The sequence below is a fragment of the Alosa sapidissima genome, chromosome 11, assembly GCF_018492685.1.
Source record: "Alosa sapidissima isolate fAloSap1 chromosome 11, fAloSap1.pri, whole genome shotgun sequence".
NCBI lineage: Eukaryota > Metazoa > Chordata > Actinopteri > Clupeiformes > Clupeidae > Alosa > Alosa sapidissima.
In genome coordinates, this window is record NC_055967.1 from 11,109,567 (window position 1) to 11,126,293 (window position 16,727).

General features: G+C 44.3%; 2 protein-coding genes across 8 annotated transcripts in view; both read left to right on the forward strand.

Moving 5' to 3' along the window:
* The window catches only part of hipk3a (homeodomain interacting protein kinase 3a), a 39,069-nt gene extending 26,834 nt beyond the window's left edge, over positions 1–12,235 (forward strand). The window contains exons 6-16 of one of the 2 annotated variants that reach the window (XM_042111457.1): positions 99–283; positions 443–602; positions 1,184–1,307; positions 1,615–1,736; positions 1,933–2,051; positions 2,189–2,347; positions 3,746–4,102; positions 4,222–4,368; positions 4,602–4,867; positions 6,436–6,575; positions 6,711–12,235. In XM_042111457.1, coding sequence (XP_041967391.1) covers positions 99–283; positions 443–602; positions 1,184–1,307; positions 1,615–1,736; positions 1,933–2,051; positions 2,189–2,347; positions 3,746–4,102; positions 4,222–4,368; positions 4,602–4,867; positions 6,436–6,575; positions 6,711–7,220 — 2,289 coding nt within the window. In that variant the 3' untranslated portion in view covers positions 7,221–12,235. The remainder of the gene's footprint in view (positions 1–98; positions 284–442; positions 603–1,183; positions 1,308–1,614; positions 1,737–1,932; positions 2,052–2,188; positions 2,348–3,745; positions 4,103–4,221; positions 4,369–4,601; positions 4,868–6,435; positions 6,576–6,710) is intronic. The other variant, XM_042111458.1, reaches the window with a different exon arrangement.
* Positions 12,236–12,832: 597 nt separating this feature from the next.
* kiaa1549la (KIAA1549-like a) overlaps positions 12,833–16,727 on the forward strand; it is a 36,934-nt gene continuing 33,039 nt past the window's right edge. For 2 of the 6 annotated variants that reach the window (XM_042111454.1, XM_042111455.1), the window contains exon 1: positions 12,833–13,582. In XM_042111454.1, the coding sequence (XP_041967388.1) occupies positions 13,360–13,582 (223 nt within the window). In that variant the 5' untranslated portion in view covers positions 12,833–13,359. The remainder of the gene's footprint in view (positions 13,583–16,727) is intronic. The other 4 variants (XM_042111450.1, XM_042111451.1, XM_042111452.1 and 1 more) reach the window with 3 other exon arrangements.

Consider the following 16,727-nt stretch of genomic DNA (forward strand, 5'->3'; position numbering starts at 1 on the left):
CTCTCTCTCTGTCTCTCTCTCTCTCTGTCTGTCTCGCTCTCTCTCTCTCTCAACCCTTGGCCAAATGTGAGTGTTTCTCTTCAAACACCCCCTTGCAGGTGAACATGGTACTGAGCATGGAGGGGGCCGACCAGCTGGCTGAGAAGGCGGACCGTAGAGAGTTTGTGGACCTCCTGAAGGCCATGCTACTGATCGACGCTGACCAGAGGCTGACCCCTGGAGACGCTCTCACCCACCCCTTCCTCACTATGCAGCACCTCTTCGACTTCCCCCACAGTAACCAGTGCGTCATTCATTCGAGTCATGTGTACTCAGTTACTCAAAGGACTAATTTGCAAATAAAATTCAGCTGCCCTTTACTTGCACGAATGTGATATTGCACAAGACCCTTCTCTACTGTATTCTCTGGCCCTGTCTCTAACACACCTTTTTTCCCTTTTAGTGTGCAATCGTGTTTACACATCATGGATATGTGTCAGACGAAGTCTAACTCGTACGATACTCTCAGTCGCAACAAGGCACCATCAATGAGACCAGTCGCTTTGCCCAATACCCCCAATATAAGTGTGGCTTACAACAAGATGGCCTGCGTTCACTCACAGGTAAGCTACTGCCTCCTCAGAGTCATGGGATTATGTGTTAGATACAAATCAATTCCGTTAAATATTACTTATCTAGTGCCAAAATCAATTAAAATTTTCTCAAGGCACTTGTTCCTACACCTAATAGCAGCTGAAAACAGGTTTAGGCTTTTTTCTGTGGTGTAATGTTGCCATCAAGTGGCTGATCCTTGTATTGCACCCAATGATTTCAGCATCCCTTTTCAAATCACAAATAGAGGAGTCTTTTCAAAGTGTTTGTTTGGCTTGTAGGTTAAGCTCAATAATAAAGTACAATAATGCAGCCATGTGCACTGAGGCTTTCTGAACTAAAGTTTTGATAAGAGGTTCTCACCTCAGGTGTCTTGACACTCAACACCCACTCGTTAGGCAGTGAGTCTCACTGTGGAAGTTCCCAGTCTGTAAATGTCAGTAAAGGCCATGTGAAAATCCCGCTAGAATCAAAAATCATACACAGTGTTGTAATATCTCTCTCTCTCTCTCTCTCTCTCTCTCTCTCTCTCTCTCTCTGTGTAACATCTCTCTTCCCTTTTCCCCTCCTCTGCCTCCCTCTCTCCTCTCAGTCTTTAGCTCCATCTGCTCCATCTGTGCTTCATCCTGGGATCCCCATCCAGGCAGGAAATGCTCAGTTTGGCTGCAACGACTCCTTCCAGCAAGCCCTCATCCTCTGCCCTCCAGCCCTACAAGGTTCACTGCTCCACTGACTTATGCCAGATCAAATCCATCTCACTTTATATCCTCATGCATCAGTGTGTTACAGAATGAAGTGCTATGTGACCATTGCTTTAGTGTGACGTAGTCATAGTGTTGCACCCGATTGGCCTATACATCTTTTTGTGTCCTTAATTCCGCCGAAGTATCTTTTAACATGGACCAATTTAAAAAAAAAAAAAGGCTTAAGTCGTTGCTGCTTCCTGGGGAAACATTTCCCTCTTTTGCATTCACTTGGTTTCAAAAGTGCTTCTTTGAGACTTCGTTTGGTTCTCTTGTAAAGGAATCCCCTCGAACCCGAGCCAGCCGACAGCCTACCCTGTTAGAATGGAGAGCGCCATTCCCCTGGTCACACAAGCTCCAGCCATTCAGCCCATCACCATGAGGCCAGGAGTCATTGCCCAGGTGAGACCACACAGTTTCTCTCAGAGCAACCTGGCATAGGCAGAGCAACATAAATAAGATGTGCAGGTTCTGATCGATGTGTTCAGCATTCATTGACCTGTAAACGATGCCTCGGTCATCAGCTGCAGGCACAAACGGACCCCTTTTCACGTTGTTGTTTTCCCTCCCTCCTCACCGTCCTGTGTGATCTGTGCAGCAGCCGTGGTCAAACCGGACCCCTCAGATCCTGGTGCCAACCTGGCAGCAGGTGCCCCCTCCTGCCACCACTCTGGCATCTGACAGCATGGCAGGCCCACAACGGCTTGGAGAGTGGGGGTGAGTATATCCCACCTTAACAAAGACTGGACGCTCCACGTGACCGCTGCTGAAATGAAGATGGCCCACACAAGATTGCGTTGCTTTGACAGTTTAATTAGTTCTGTAACCTGGTTCTCCTTGTGGCTGTTTCCTAGGAAAGTACAGCCGCACAGCAGCCATTACGGCTCTGTGATGCAGCAACCTCTCTTACCAAACCAAATGGCAGTCTCTGCTCACCAACCAATAAACATTGGCATCGCACATGTGGTGTGGCCCCAGCCAGCCAACAAGAGGGGCAACCCCAGCCTGAACAGGTGAGAACTGGTTATGTTCTGTAATCTAATGATACTTAAATAATATTGTTTGTCATTCATGGTGCAGTCCTTTACTGTATATGATCTATATACTTTTGTTATTGAATGTCTTCTCATAGTCCTCTAGCTATCTATGCAGTGTGTGTAGTGTATTTGTGTTTGATGTTTGTATGTAGTCTAGAGGTTAAATTAGTCGGCTGATTTAAATTGCCAGCAGACTTAGCCAGTTGTTCCTAAGAGAAAACTGGGAAAAGCTTAAACTGCAGGGTTCCCACTAGGGGTGTCACGTTTCTCCAAATCCTTGATTTCGATTTAATTTTAGATTCTAAAGTCACGATTCAATTCAATTTGATTTTCAATCTTTTTTTAATATTACTATTAATGCATTCTTTATGTTTGCTTTTTTCCCTTTCCCTACTCTGTTTCGGGGCGGGGGGGGGGGGGGGGGGGGGGGCGGTATTTTTAAGTTAGAGTGTTGACGCCACACTTGGTGAATGCGTGTGTGTTTTTGCGTCTTGCTGGATGTGACATTAGTTCCCACGGGTCATGGAATTTCTGGAATATCATGGAATTTTATTGTAGCAGTTTAAAATGTACTTGCCAAAACACATTAATACAATTATTTCCATGCAGAATTGGTGTATTGAATTTAATATTGCCAGTATCCTCTGGCAAGCGCTACCGGAGCATTACCACCCACACCATAGACAGAGATTCATAGACAGAATTGTTTTTCCACAAGCTGTCAGAATCCTAAATGTACATGTTCCATGCCTATGAGCCTGAGGTTTTATTTATGCCTTGCATGCAAGTATTGTCTGTGTGTGTGTGGCTGTGGCTGTATAATGTTTGCATGTATGGATAGTTTGGCTATGTGTGGTACTGTACAGTCTGTCCTACAACTCCCTTTATTTATGGCCCCCCCTGCTGCCCCCCTGTGTTTATTTAGCCCTTTTATCCTTGCACTACTGCAACTGTGGCATAAGAATGTAGCTGTATTGCAAAGTATATGCGACAATAAAACATGACACTTGAACTTGAAACTTGTATATATGGTTATTAGCTTTACTGCTTTCTTGAGTAGCCCAACCTTGTTTATTTAATGCCCATTTATTCATCTCCCAGTCTAAAAAAGGTAAAAGATTCTTGAATGTTACGTGGCTGCTCTGATATCATTGGTCGGCGGTATATTATCAATCATTATATAGTAAATAATGGAAATTCAGTTTTTTGTCAGGGAAAAGGCATGGAATTTTACATTTGACTTAGAGCGGGAACCCTGAAACTGACACCAGTTAGTGTTTGTTTCACCTCCATAGTGGTGTCTCTTCCTGGTTTTATCTCAAGTATAAACTTAGGTTTCATTTGTAACACTTGATGTCTCACTTGGTCATTCAGGAGTATCAACGTCTCCCATAGTGCGGACCCCCTGGCCACCACGTATCGCCCCTCTCCAAAGATGATGGACAGGCCTCGGAGTGCGGGGGTCGAGGATGTCCTGCAGCTGCCTGCCAGCTCGTTGGCCGCGGGGGTGGGCTCCGAGACTGAGGACCGCTGCCGTGTAGAACGGGACTCTGACGATGGTCGGCGCAGGAATCATCACCACCGTCGCCGTCAGCATCATCAACGGTGGCAGCGGGGGAGAGAACGACGGCCTCAGCAGCAGACAATAGTCATCGCCGACTCGCCCAGTCCCACGAGCAGCGTGATCAGCATCAGCAGCGACCCCTACGACGGGGAGGACAGCCCTCGAAGGTGCGCTCACTGCAAATACCTCCTCACCACCGCATGAAACAACATTGTAAAGAATCAATCTAGAGCATTTTTGATACAGTCGAGTTAACTCAGTGTGTGTGTGTGTGTGTGTGGTGCAGGTGTGTGGGCAGTGCGGAGTGCGAGGCGTGTGAGAGCACTCTGAACATGCAGCGCGTGTGCTCCCTCAGCAGCCCCGACAGCAGCCTCAGCACCAGCTCCTCGGCCTCGGACCAGTCCAGCCCCGAGCCCTGCAAGAGAGCCAACAGGTAAGACGGTGGTGAAGCACAGGAGTGTGGAATGAGGCTACTGTAGGCTACTTCTCTTCTGATACTGTTAGTTAGTAGTGAACGCCATCTCAAATGTCCACAGCCCCAGAGTGGTATTATTCAAAGCATTTAGTTTTGCCTAGAATGCTGCTCACCACAATTGCAGTGTTGCTTTAAATGTTTGGACTTTTAAAGAGGCAGATGGTAACTTGTGCGTCCTGTGTCCCCTGCAGCATGTCCGAGGACGACGGCAACGAGAGCGGCCGTGAGACGGTGGACGGCTCGCCAGCCTCTGACTCCTCGCCGGGCCCCGGCGGCAGCCCCTACTCCCAGGCGCCCTACCTGGCCAATCAGAACAGCGAGAGCCGGCATGCGCCGCTGGCCTCTACCTCGGAGCGCGGCGGCAACAACAAGCCCCCTGTCAGGACCGTGGCGGTGCCGCCCATGCGGGTCCACAACAACAACAACTCCATTCCAGACGAGCGGCTGGCCAGCACAGGTGAGCCCATCTCATGGCGGACTGCCCTCTAGTGTCCATAGCCTGTAGATCAACAGGAGTAGTATAGCACCTGAGACAATGGCTCTCCACTGTTAAGTCGTAATCTTTGATGACATTGAAAGAAAAAACAATGTCAGTGTCTCGTAATTTAGCGGTCCTTTTGGCCTCTGTAATCGCAACAACTTCTTATGTTAAGATACGTATATTTAAATTCTTGTCTATGGTGGCTTGAAGTGTGCACCTGCCTGAACATATCCCTTTGGACGTGATTATATGGCAGTGAAATTAGTCATTAAAATGGCAGGTCATGGGGTCGTGTAGTCAGATATTAGGGATTTCCCAGAGTACGCATGTGATTGATTTCTCTTGTTTGGTTTCTAAAGTATGAAGTGTAGTGGGTTGTGCTTGTTTGGTCGAGGGTGCGACCCAGCATCATCTTGCCCCCGCCCGTCTCTGCTCCCACAGGTCATAGAGGCGAGCCACGGGCTTACCACACATTAGTTGGTCCTCGGGGCCACCACAGGTGATTATGGGTAACATGTGTCGGATGGCTCACGCCACCACACGGTGCCCAGCAGTCTTTGAGTGGACGCTGTTTTTTTTTTTTTTTTTCTTTTGTTTTTCGTTTTGTTTGAATTTCCACTGTTGCGTTTTCTGGTCTTCTCTGTGATATCTCTTGATATCTCTCAGCAGCCGCCCCTCTTGTTCACTCTTGTGTGCGTGTGCCTGTTTTGTCCTTTATTTGCAGACAAGTCACCAAGTGCATTCCTCTTCCCCTGTGGCATTCTCAGTATATTCCTCTCCTCTCTTCAGGGCATGCTATAAAGTTAATATTGCGCTCTCACGCAGCCCTCATGAATTCACTCCTGCAGCCTGGTATCAGCTGCCCTGGCCCTTGTTAGAACGAGGCTGGCTCAATCAGGAAATACTGCACATGCGGAGAGGGTCTGTGGCAATATAATATCTTTATAGACACTGCGAACAGGACCCTTGTTCACCCGAGTCCGTTTTCATGCCGTGCAACAGTGGCATGAAGAACACGCTCTTAAGGCCATCTTCAAGCATCTGTTACCTATTTGTCTTAGTCATTTTCTTTTTGTGTCTCCTCAGAAAGCACAAGTTGTTGTTCTGCTGGACACAACATGGTCTTTCAATCTCCTCGTAGCCAACCTTAGCAGTTGATGTCCAAGATTAGCACTTGTGTTTGCCAACCTATTATTTCCAGTCGCAGCCCTTTTTTTGCCTCTCTGTTTTTCCACCAAGAGCTGTGTTGTTTTCCATTTGACCTTATTTGTTGTTGGTCTGCATCTGTCCTCTCTTTCTCCCTCTCCTTCTTTCACTGTCTACTCGTTGGTCTGTCTTTCTCTCTGTGTTTGTCCATCTCTTCTCTCTTTCTCTTTCTGTCTCTGCCTCTGTCTCTCTTTCTGTATGTCTATTTTTTTCTCTCTCCTTCCCTCCTTTTCTCTTTCCCTCCTTCCTTTTCTCTCTCTTCCTTTTCTTTCTCTCTCTCTCTCCTTCCTTCTCTCTCTCTCTCTCTCTCCTTCCTTCCTTTTCTCGTTCTCTCTCAGTCTTAGAGTCCTTATGCCAGTCCAGAGGGCGCTGCGTCCCCGCACGGCTGAGCCACTTCTCCACCCCCATTCTGCCCCACCAGCACAAGATGAATTCGGCCTTTCAGCAGCAGCAGCAGCAGCCGCTGGGCTTCGGCCAGGTGAGACACAGACACAGACACAGACACAGACACAGACACAGACACAGACACAGACACAGACACAGACACAGACACAGACACAGACGCTCCAAAGTGATGAACAGGTGTTGAGCGAATTCTTATCTGCTCCTCCAGGTCCAGCACTACGGCTCCTGCCACAAGGAGTGGAATGGCAACTACGTGTCCCATCGGCCGCAGGCGTACATCCCGCCCAACGTACACGTTCACGCCTTCCCCTTGGCAGCCCATGGCAGCCCCACCCACAGCGCGGTTCCGCCCCAGCCGCCCCCCCACTCCGCTCCGGTGCCGGCTCCAGCCCCTCCTCCGCCGCCGGTGCAGGCGCCCACGCTGCTCTCCTACCCGCATCCCCCACCGCCCACCTCCGTGGCCACCGTGGCCCACCTGCTGGCCTCACCCTGCCCCTCCCGGCCCGCCGTCCTGCAGCCCGCCTACGGACTTCTGCAGCATCCTCACCCGTCGCTCGCGGTGGGACTCAGCCCCCACCACCACCACCACCACCACCACCACCACCCGGCGCAGGGCCAGTTCAAGCCGCTCTTCCCCCCGCACTCCTTCATGGCCTCGCCCGTCTACGCCGGCTTCCCCCTCAGCCCCACCAAGCTCAGCCAGTACCCCTACATCTGAGCCTGAGCGCACGGCCTCGCCTGGTGCGCTCCACCACCTCCATCCCCAGCACCACCTCCACCAACAACAACAACCACCACACGGCCACCACCGGCACAGCGGCCAGCCCACTCACCAGTTTTCGATTCTGAAGGAGGGGGACTACTACGACAAACCCAAAAGAACCTTTTCGTATTTTTTTAAAAAACCATGTAGTTTGATGATGATAATGATGATGCAAATGGATTTGAGCTTTACAGTTAATTATGGAAGCAAGTGAAATGAATGAATGAATGAATGAATGAATGAATGAATTGAAATGTGAGATTGAAGCAAAGTGAATGTGTGTGGGTGCTTGCGTGTTTGTGTGCGTGTATGACTGAGCGAATGCATTAGATAACTCGCGTACAGTGTGTTTCTTTTTGCACATTTGATAAAAATCCCAGTATAGTCAGATCTCCTTTTTGACAGGGATGAGAGGAATGACAAAATCCTCCTACCCCACCCCCACCCCCACCCCCCCCCCCCCCAACACAAACACACACACACACACACACACACACACACCACCCATCCCCACTTCTACCCTTTACTCTGACAATTTTTCTATGTTGCCTTGGAAACTTGTGTGCTAGACACATCTTCTCTTGTGAAGCCATCCCAGTCTCCCGTGTTTGGGTCACATATATGCGTGTATCAGCCTCACAGTGTACTGGTGGGACCGATCCTTTAGTCTTTGTAGCATCTTTGCTGTGTTTTCAGTGTTAAGTGACCCAACCGAAGGCACTCTCCCTCGAAAACGTCTGCATGTTCTGTGCATGGACACAAGAAAGTGACTGGATCTTGTGCTTATTTGTGTTTTGCTTTCTGAAGGGAAAGCAAACCTGGTGTCTGATGAAACTCACTGCATTGTAACCTAGTTCCCCACAAAAAAGTGCCTTACCAGTTTTGCATTGGATGTGGCAAGACATTGCAACCCTGGCGTTTCCAGAAAGGCCCCAGACTGCAGCACTTGCAGATCAGATGAAGTGGTTACTCTTTAGAGTTGTAGTTAATTCATATTATGAACATGGCTATTTTTCTTCATCTGGTTCAATCAGTGCTACAGCAGAAGAGTTCACATGCTAGAAATATTCAGTATTTTAATGAATTTCATTTCGAGGGGTCTCATCTTCACCTTCACTCCTGTGACAAAAACAAGATTCTGCAAGCTCGCGTCTATGGAAACCATGTCTTGCACATCCTTGCACGTTCTTGCACACACAATAACTCAGAACCATTTTGATAATGTGGCCCTTAATATTATAGCAACTTGGGACCAAAACAGTCTTCAAGTCCCATCTTCAGTTTTGTTCCCATCTGTGATTTGCGTTTCTATAATTTCTTCACGTTCAGGTTTAAGCTCGTCTTTATCGAAGAGGATTGCGAAAATCAAATGCTTCCAGTGTAGATTGCCTTTATACAGTTTAGCGCTCTGTGTTGACTGCTAGTTAATGGAACGTTTGAAACCCCAAGCCTTTGTCCCCTTTTCACTGATATATACTGTATTGCGTGTAATTGGGTTGTTTATGCTTTGGATATATAGCAGAGCAAAATGATACTTTTCGTAAACAGTAGGCCGTTGTATGTGTGTGATGGCATGTATTCACGTGATTTCAAGCTTAGGACGGTTGTGGTGGTGTTCACTTGGGTTAGGAGCGTTTTAGGAGGCAGCATGCTGGGCAGAGGGTTCCTTCAGTGACTAGAGTAAAGAACGTTGGGATGTTTCACACAGCCGTGTGCTTTGACTGTTTTACATAGTTATTATCGTTAACAGTATTGACACTGTTTTAACAAACGTATAGTACAATCCTGTAGTCTTGCGTTCTTTTTTTAGTGTTCAGGATGGGTGTATGATTTATTTTTTCTTTAGTTGTAAGAGTTTGCTATAGCTTTGACACGCGATTAATGTTAACCTTCAATTTCATTTGGTTTGGTTTTCCATTTAAGCCTGTTAATACTTTTCAGTATTTGATCTCCATCTGTCAATCATTGCTGGAGTACATATTTAGTGCTTTACCGAGATGTGTGGTTGTGTGCAATTTATTCCTCATTTTTGATCGTGTTAAACATTGTGCTCTTAATCGTTCCATTCGATTATAGACTTCTTTTTGTAATACATTCCGTCAGGGAGTTGTTGTGTCTCATTTTGATTTTATTCTTGTCATTTGGCAGTAGTTGCATTGTCATTGCTATCAAATGCTTTGCAAGACCAAAGACCATAACTTGTTTCTCAAGCAAAGTAGCTACTGTTTTTGCATATACCACAAGTATACCGTAGGTGGGACTTTTTAGGCAAAGCGTCTCTCTGTGTGGGTAATGGAAAAAAAAGGTTGAGGTTGACATTTTAGCTTTTTGGGCAAGTAGTATCATTTATCTTGAATGTATCATAGATAAGCTGCTATATACTGATTGCCACTTCCTAATAGCTGTGAAAGTAGGTGATTTTTAACGTAGATCCTACTTAGCATTCTTATTTTTGTGTAAGTCTAATTACAATAGAAGTGTGGTTTTGATATCACCTAATGATAGAAGTGTGTGTTCTTTTGTTATGACTTAGGACAGGCACCAAGACCCTTTTTTTTTAAATGCTTCTGTATATTTTGGCTTTTATGTTTGGAGTGTTGTTGTGACTACTGTATTGCAAGGTGTTTGGGTTTGTTTTGAGTGTTTTTTTCCCCCCCTCACGTTTGTTTCTTGTCTGTGTTTAAAGTGTAGTTCTCGTTGGGCTCATTGGTGTGTACACATCTTTGTCTTGATGTACAATAATTTAACTCTATTTTAATGTCTACCTTTTGTTGACACGATTAGCTCTATCCTGTAGGCTTCACTCGATGGCTCCACTGTTATGTATTCCTGACTCTCAGATATGGTATACTTTTAGTGCTGTTCTTCCTGTCTATGCTGTGGGATTGAGAGTTACCTAGTTATCTGATGTTCCTTTAACATGCTATTAAGCACTTGTTAACCTGTCAATAAGCTAACCTGGTGTGGGTATATATTCATTAATGCTTTAGTGTTTTCCGTTTCTGAAGTTGCAGTGTTCAAAGAAACTATAAGCCTCAAAATTATCCTTTTATTTTTCTTTTTTCTTTCTCACAGATCCACGATGAATTAAGATTTTGTGCAGGTCATTGTATCGTAACAAAGCCTTTGTGGTGTAGTTGCTGAGCACTTGTTGACGTGTTTGGTGATTCTCCAGTGTCACTCGTCGGTGTGTTGCTTGTGAAAACCCCTGAGCTTCTCTCCTGGTTTACTGGGTGTAAAGCACAGAGTCTGTGCCTTTTTTCTAAAGCAGCGGGGAGGAGGGGCAAACAAGCCTTTGGAACCAATGGGCACCCAGTGCCCAATTTCCGCCCAATCCCATCGCTTCGTCACTTAGTGGAGAGCACAATGTGCTGCCCAGTCAGATCTTTTAGACCGGCTGTCTCCTACCCTAATCACGTCAGCACAGTCAGACCTCAGTAAATGAGAAGAGATTTTCCTCTTTGAAACAGCATAGGGTTTCCCACCAAGTAAGATCTTTTTGTTCTGAATGGGAGTCCTGATCTCCGTTGATCTGCGTAGTAGCTCCCCCTCTCACCCTACTCAAACACAGAGATGCACATACTCACTCTAAGTTGTTTGACTGTCTGTGTGTGAACATGCTGAGAACCATTTTAATGAACGGACAATAGAGCAGACAATAATATATTAATCAGGGAATATTAGTATGCTGATTAAATCACCCAAGACATGATTATCTTGGATTTGGGAGGATTTACACATATACACTGTGAATGTAGACATGAAGTAAAAACTTAACAATAATTTGGGTAAAAGGAGAAAAAAATCCCTCACTTAATGGAATTAGAATAATGTCTAGCCTGTTTTACTTAACCTGTAACAGGTCTAGTTGATACTCTTTAAATTGCAGACCTTTTATTTTGTGTCCATTTGTCCCCAACAGCCTGACATAGTTTTGATCTTCGGTGCGTCTATTTCTCCAGCTCCTTAGTTTTAAGAAACTCATCTGGTGGACATTGGGCTGAGTGTAAGCATGTAGCTCTGAAGGAACATGTACAGTACAGATACTACTGCTCGTGCACATACAGTCATGTTTACTAGTATGCATGTCAAATTGAAGTTAGTTGTGTCTCTGAAATGTCATTTGTTAGAAGAAGGCAGAACAATACCCAGAGGACATGCCTTCGCACAAGCTCTACCAAAACCGCATGTATTTTGTTCCGATAGGAAGATATCAGTGATGAAATACAGTCAAGCACTCGAGGACAGGACAAAAGAAAATATACTTTATTTGGTGTTTGCTCAATAATATGCACACAATGGACTGAATAGCATTTGTGCTTTATTTGACTTTTTACCATTATTATTCAAAGTACCAAACATTTTAGCTTAGTCCCTCCCCCCCCCTCCTCCCCCCTTCAGTTTAGAGATTATTGTACATCAAATTCAGGGTCTTTTATATTTGTCTCATGTGCTACTGTATTATACCTAAATCCTTAATGCTTGGGTTTGATTGCTTTAGATATATTTTTACATGGATTTCCTTTTTATTTCAGGCAGGTTGAAAAAAGTTGAATCATACTGCTTGTTAATAGATAATATATTTAGATTTACAAAGCAAATAGTCTTTATTTACTAGATATGAGCGGTTACTGTTTTCATATTTTGTGGCTCCCTTAATTCATTTTGCTCTTGATTTTATCCCTGCTACATTAGTTTGCCATGTAGCCATTGCACTGTGCAATATTTACAATATGAGGACTGGGGAATATATATTTTTCCTTGATGTAATGTCTCTTACAGTTTGCAGTCGTTTTTTTCTCTCTAGTTCTCAGTGATTTTTATTTTTCTCAATGTGATCAAGCCTTATGTACTTGTCACAGAAAGCGGGTTTTTCCTGGTGACTATTGGTGAGTGTCAAAATTAAGAATTTATGGTGTATTGTCAAAAATCACTTTGAATAAAAATATCTGACTATTGCAGCAAAATTATTTCAAGTGACTTCTTCCTCCTTCTGAGTGCAACATTTCCCTTTATTGTTTTGTGTAACATGATAATTATTCGCTTAGGACAACGGCGTCTGCCAAATACCATAACCATAAAACAGCGCCATCCTGTGGGTTAATACGTACAAGAGCATATATCCATTTGATGCTCATTTCCGGTTGTTATGTAACAGCAGAGTGTGAATTATATTTACATGTTAACACAAACACTGCAGTGTAATGCCAGATCCAGATCCTTACATTTCCTAGGTCCAAATGAGAAGTTGTAGATTTGTTCATAGAATGCTTACCTATCAGAACAGTAGCCTAGGCCTAAGTCTACGATATTCAAAGCTAATTATTGTAGGAGACCGTCATTTAGAATCTATAAAAAGACCAATGTTTCCCTGAAATAGGACAAGGTATTGATTTGTCGCATAGGGGAACTCGTAGGATAGCCTACTCTAAGCAACAATACAAAGGTCAGCCCACCGTGTCCATTTTGCCTTTTTGATGTTGTCAATAAAATAATATCTTGTATCTTAAGTAATAGGCCTATACAACCTGTCCTTGACTTAACCGGGTAGAAAATGGCAAAAGCTCACATAAAACGTGAAGAAAATTAGGCTCTTTGAAAGTCGTTTTTTTCCTTCATCTTTCATTCGTTCATTCTGGTCTCTGCTCGACCCAGCAGAGGTCGTCAGAACCTCTATTAGCTGCTTGTCATTGTGCCTCATCACTTGTTCGCCTTCAGTCGCAACCGTTCTGGTAACAGGCGTGATCTCTTTCTGAAGGGACACATCTCCATCCCCCGCCTGCGTTTATTTCTGTCGCAAGGATGACCATCAGAGAGCGGAACATTACAGCTTCGACACCGAACTAAATGGACTCTAAAATGAACAGCTTGTGAACACGGGCGCATCCTCTGCCCGCACGGCGCATTCATTTCCCAGTGTGTGCGTTTCGACGGGCATCTTCGCTGAAGACGCATCGCCTTTAAAGTTTCAATGCTGCTGTTCGGACCATCAAAGCGACACATAGGAGAAGACCACACTTTGGGAACTGGAAAGGACTGGTTATCAAATGTCTTTTGAGGGTCCAATACTGTTGAGCATATACAGGATAGACAGATGGCCTCAAGAATTACGTGTAACCATTCCTACATCTTGGTTACCGGTGGGGATGACAAGCCACGGGCTCTGGGTTGGTCGGAATGTATAGATGCTGGGATTGGCTTCACCTTGTCTGTACAGATGAACGGCAAGATATTTGGCCAGGAAGGAGTGATGACCAAGAGTCTCTTGGCGTTTGGGATGATGTTACTGCTTGTGCAGTCGGTTTTTGCCATTGATGGTAAGATGGATATTTTAATATTTCGGTTGACAACCTGTTTGAGTTAATATCACAGAATGATTAATCCGCAGAGATGATTGGTTTGCAAGGTAAATACACACAAAGCAGTTAGCCCATGTGTGGCTTTGGTTTGTTACATGTAGGGTATAATAACGAATCCATATGTTTTGCCTAGAACAGACTACCTCACGATTGGATGACCTAACGCTCGTTGCCATATTTGTTATACGAAAAACACCAGCCTCATTTGATGCGGGCAATTGAGCCTAAACAATGGCCATAACTCCACGCTTGCCTATGTCAACAAACACCTCTCCATCCCAGGTTGCAGCATATGCGTGCCAATGAAACAACTGAATGTACATCACCTCTTGTTTTGGTTCCTCTAATGAACAAGCGAGTGACTAGCTCTTTTGTATTTAATAAAGCTAGCACTAATATTTAGAAATGCTGACATCTATTGTTATTCCAGGGCTAAACCAGTGATGTAAAATTAGTCATTTATTCTCCCACACGCTCATGCACTCCACTAAGTGATGCATTTGGCCCCTAGCATCTGCCAATTTGCGCAGTCACAAATATGATCTTGTTACTGGGGACAGAAGGGCTTAGTCATAACAATAGATCAAAAAATCAACTGACGCCAATGACTGGAAATCACAAAACACACCACAGTGAGTTAAAGCTCAGATAACAAAAGGACAGGCCAGACCAGCTGCACACATGACATAGGCCGTTCACTTTTAAACTAGCGTTTTATTCTAAAGTAGCAGTCTGTCTTCCACTGAAGAGATAATTTCAATTCATTAGTAACAGTTAATTTAATTTAGCCCTATTCATGTAGAATTAAAGGCCTGTTCAGCTATGTCAGTTGTAATCATAAATTGTTGGTAGGCCTATACATAAATACTTGAACACTCCATCATCATAAACTTGTTATGGCTGATAACACATTTAATTTTTATGACATTGAATGCTATGATTCTGTCTTCCATACAAGGTATTCTAACCATAATATTTGTTATGACAGCTACAGAATTTTAGATACCATATGCCATTGATGCCACATAATAGTAAAATGGAAGCTGGAAAAGGGAGATATTTCATAGCAGTTAGACTACTACCACAGTTAACACCAGTATACACTTTACTGAACATTATTTGATGCCAGCTGATATGAAATTTATTGAAAATATGGCATCTGCTATGGCAGGTTTGGATTATGTTTATTCTTGGAATATATTCTGCTTTTCAACTGTTTAATGGACATAAATATGTAGGCTAAATGTCCATAATTGATTTCTATGTTTTCCCCGCAAGGAAAGTAATAACTTAAGAACTCATCTCTTCATTCCATCAGCTCTCAATTGTGGTTTAGACCGCTCAAATTGATATACTTATGTTTTCCTGACCATTTTAGTTCCTTTTTTTTCATTTGCACAACCTTGTGGTCAGAAACACTTGTGGCTCTTTGACTACTGCAGTTAGTTCAATGCCCCCACAGTGATGCTCTCCGAGTCAACAGGAACCTACTGTGCAGTGTTGCCATGGGAACAGATCTGCCCTGCACTTTTTTATTTTATTTATTTCTTTTGAAGCCAAAAGAGTGAGTGTATTATCTGAATGACAATGATGAACTGCATCATCTGTCTGCTCTGTAGGTTCATGGCAAGTGTTGGTGACAGTGACAGGTCAGGTTTGTTGATTTGGTTGAGGAGAACAGGCTCAAACCAACAAACAGTTAAGATGTAGACAATGCTTCTGATTACATGACAAGAGAAAAAAAACGAAAAATCATGCCTTGATTAAGGGTTATTTGAATCAGGTTTGGGGGTACCAGTCGGAGATGGTTGATTTGGTGTGGTGTGTTCCATATTTTTAAAAATCAGAGAATTTTCTACCCACCCGTTTCAACTAATAATCATGATCTGAAGCAAAAAAGCCGTCCGAATATGACGTAGGGCATGTTGCTCTGAGGAGCCATAAAATCAGGCTGGTTGATGATGGATCTCTTCACAGAAGATTGCATGGTCCTGAGTCATACAGTGCCAATGGCCTCAAGAATTATAGACGCTTGGTGGGTGGGTGAATGGTGGGTCGGAGTTTCTATTTTTGATCAAACATGGACTCGCTAAAATCTACATTTTCTTAATCAGGCATATTCATGTACTTTCATATTACTTTCAAATGCCCCCAGGTGTGCATGCTTTTCCAGGTAAGATTATGTCAACTGGCATACACCTCTCTCATGTAATGATAGTGCCATGTAAGTTAACATGTATAAAGAGCCAGTTAAAGCAGAGAGCTACTCCTCACTCTATTACCTGCTGCGAGGGTTATTACATGTTTTGGTGGTTTTTGCTTCTTTGGAGGTCCTAGACTCTGCTTCTGGTTTGGCTGTGCTCTGGCCCAGTTAGGTGATTTCTCCTGTATGACATGTTTCTTCTACCCCTGGCTGTGGCTCATTAGGGAGATGGCAAGTGTGAAAGTTGATTATGCAGCGCCTGAGCTTGTCTCGATCTGATGCTAGATATTTCTGTTTCCTGTTTAATGTGTTATGCATGACAAATGTGTGTTTGTGTGTGGAGGAAGAAGAGGAGGAGGAGGGGGGAGTGCGTTGTTGATGCTGAGCATGTTTGGATGTTCAATTTGTGATCTCAATTTGTTGCAGTTATGTGCATTCTGATATTGGAGCTCTTGAGGTAATTACATGGCCATTATGGGGGCTCGGTCCGTACATTTTCCCTTTCTTTGTAACTATTTCTGTATTCTCACTGGACATGCACGTGCAAGTGTGTGTGTGTGTGTGTGTGTGTGTGTGTGTGTGTGAGTGTGTGTTCTTGTCTGATGTGTGTGAGTGGGTCTTCTGTGTGTGCATGTGTGTGAGTTCTCTGTGGGTGCCTTCCTGATTTAATGACTGAGGTTATTTAAAGTCAGGGGTTGAGGCTTCAGGAGAAACAGCACTGCAACAGTGCGGTAAATCAAAGTCCTGAGCAGTCGATGTACGTTGAGAAGGAAATCTGGGTCACACCCATAACACAGCTCTAAGACAACACATAGATCACCCCTGCTATGACACCAGTAGCCCTATGCCAGAACCAAATGAATTCTGATATAAAGAAATATTTTCCGTATTCCCATGTAC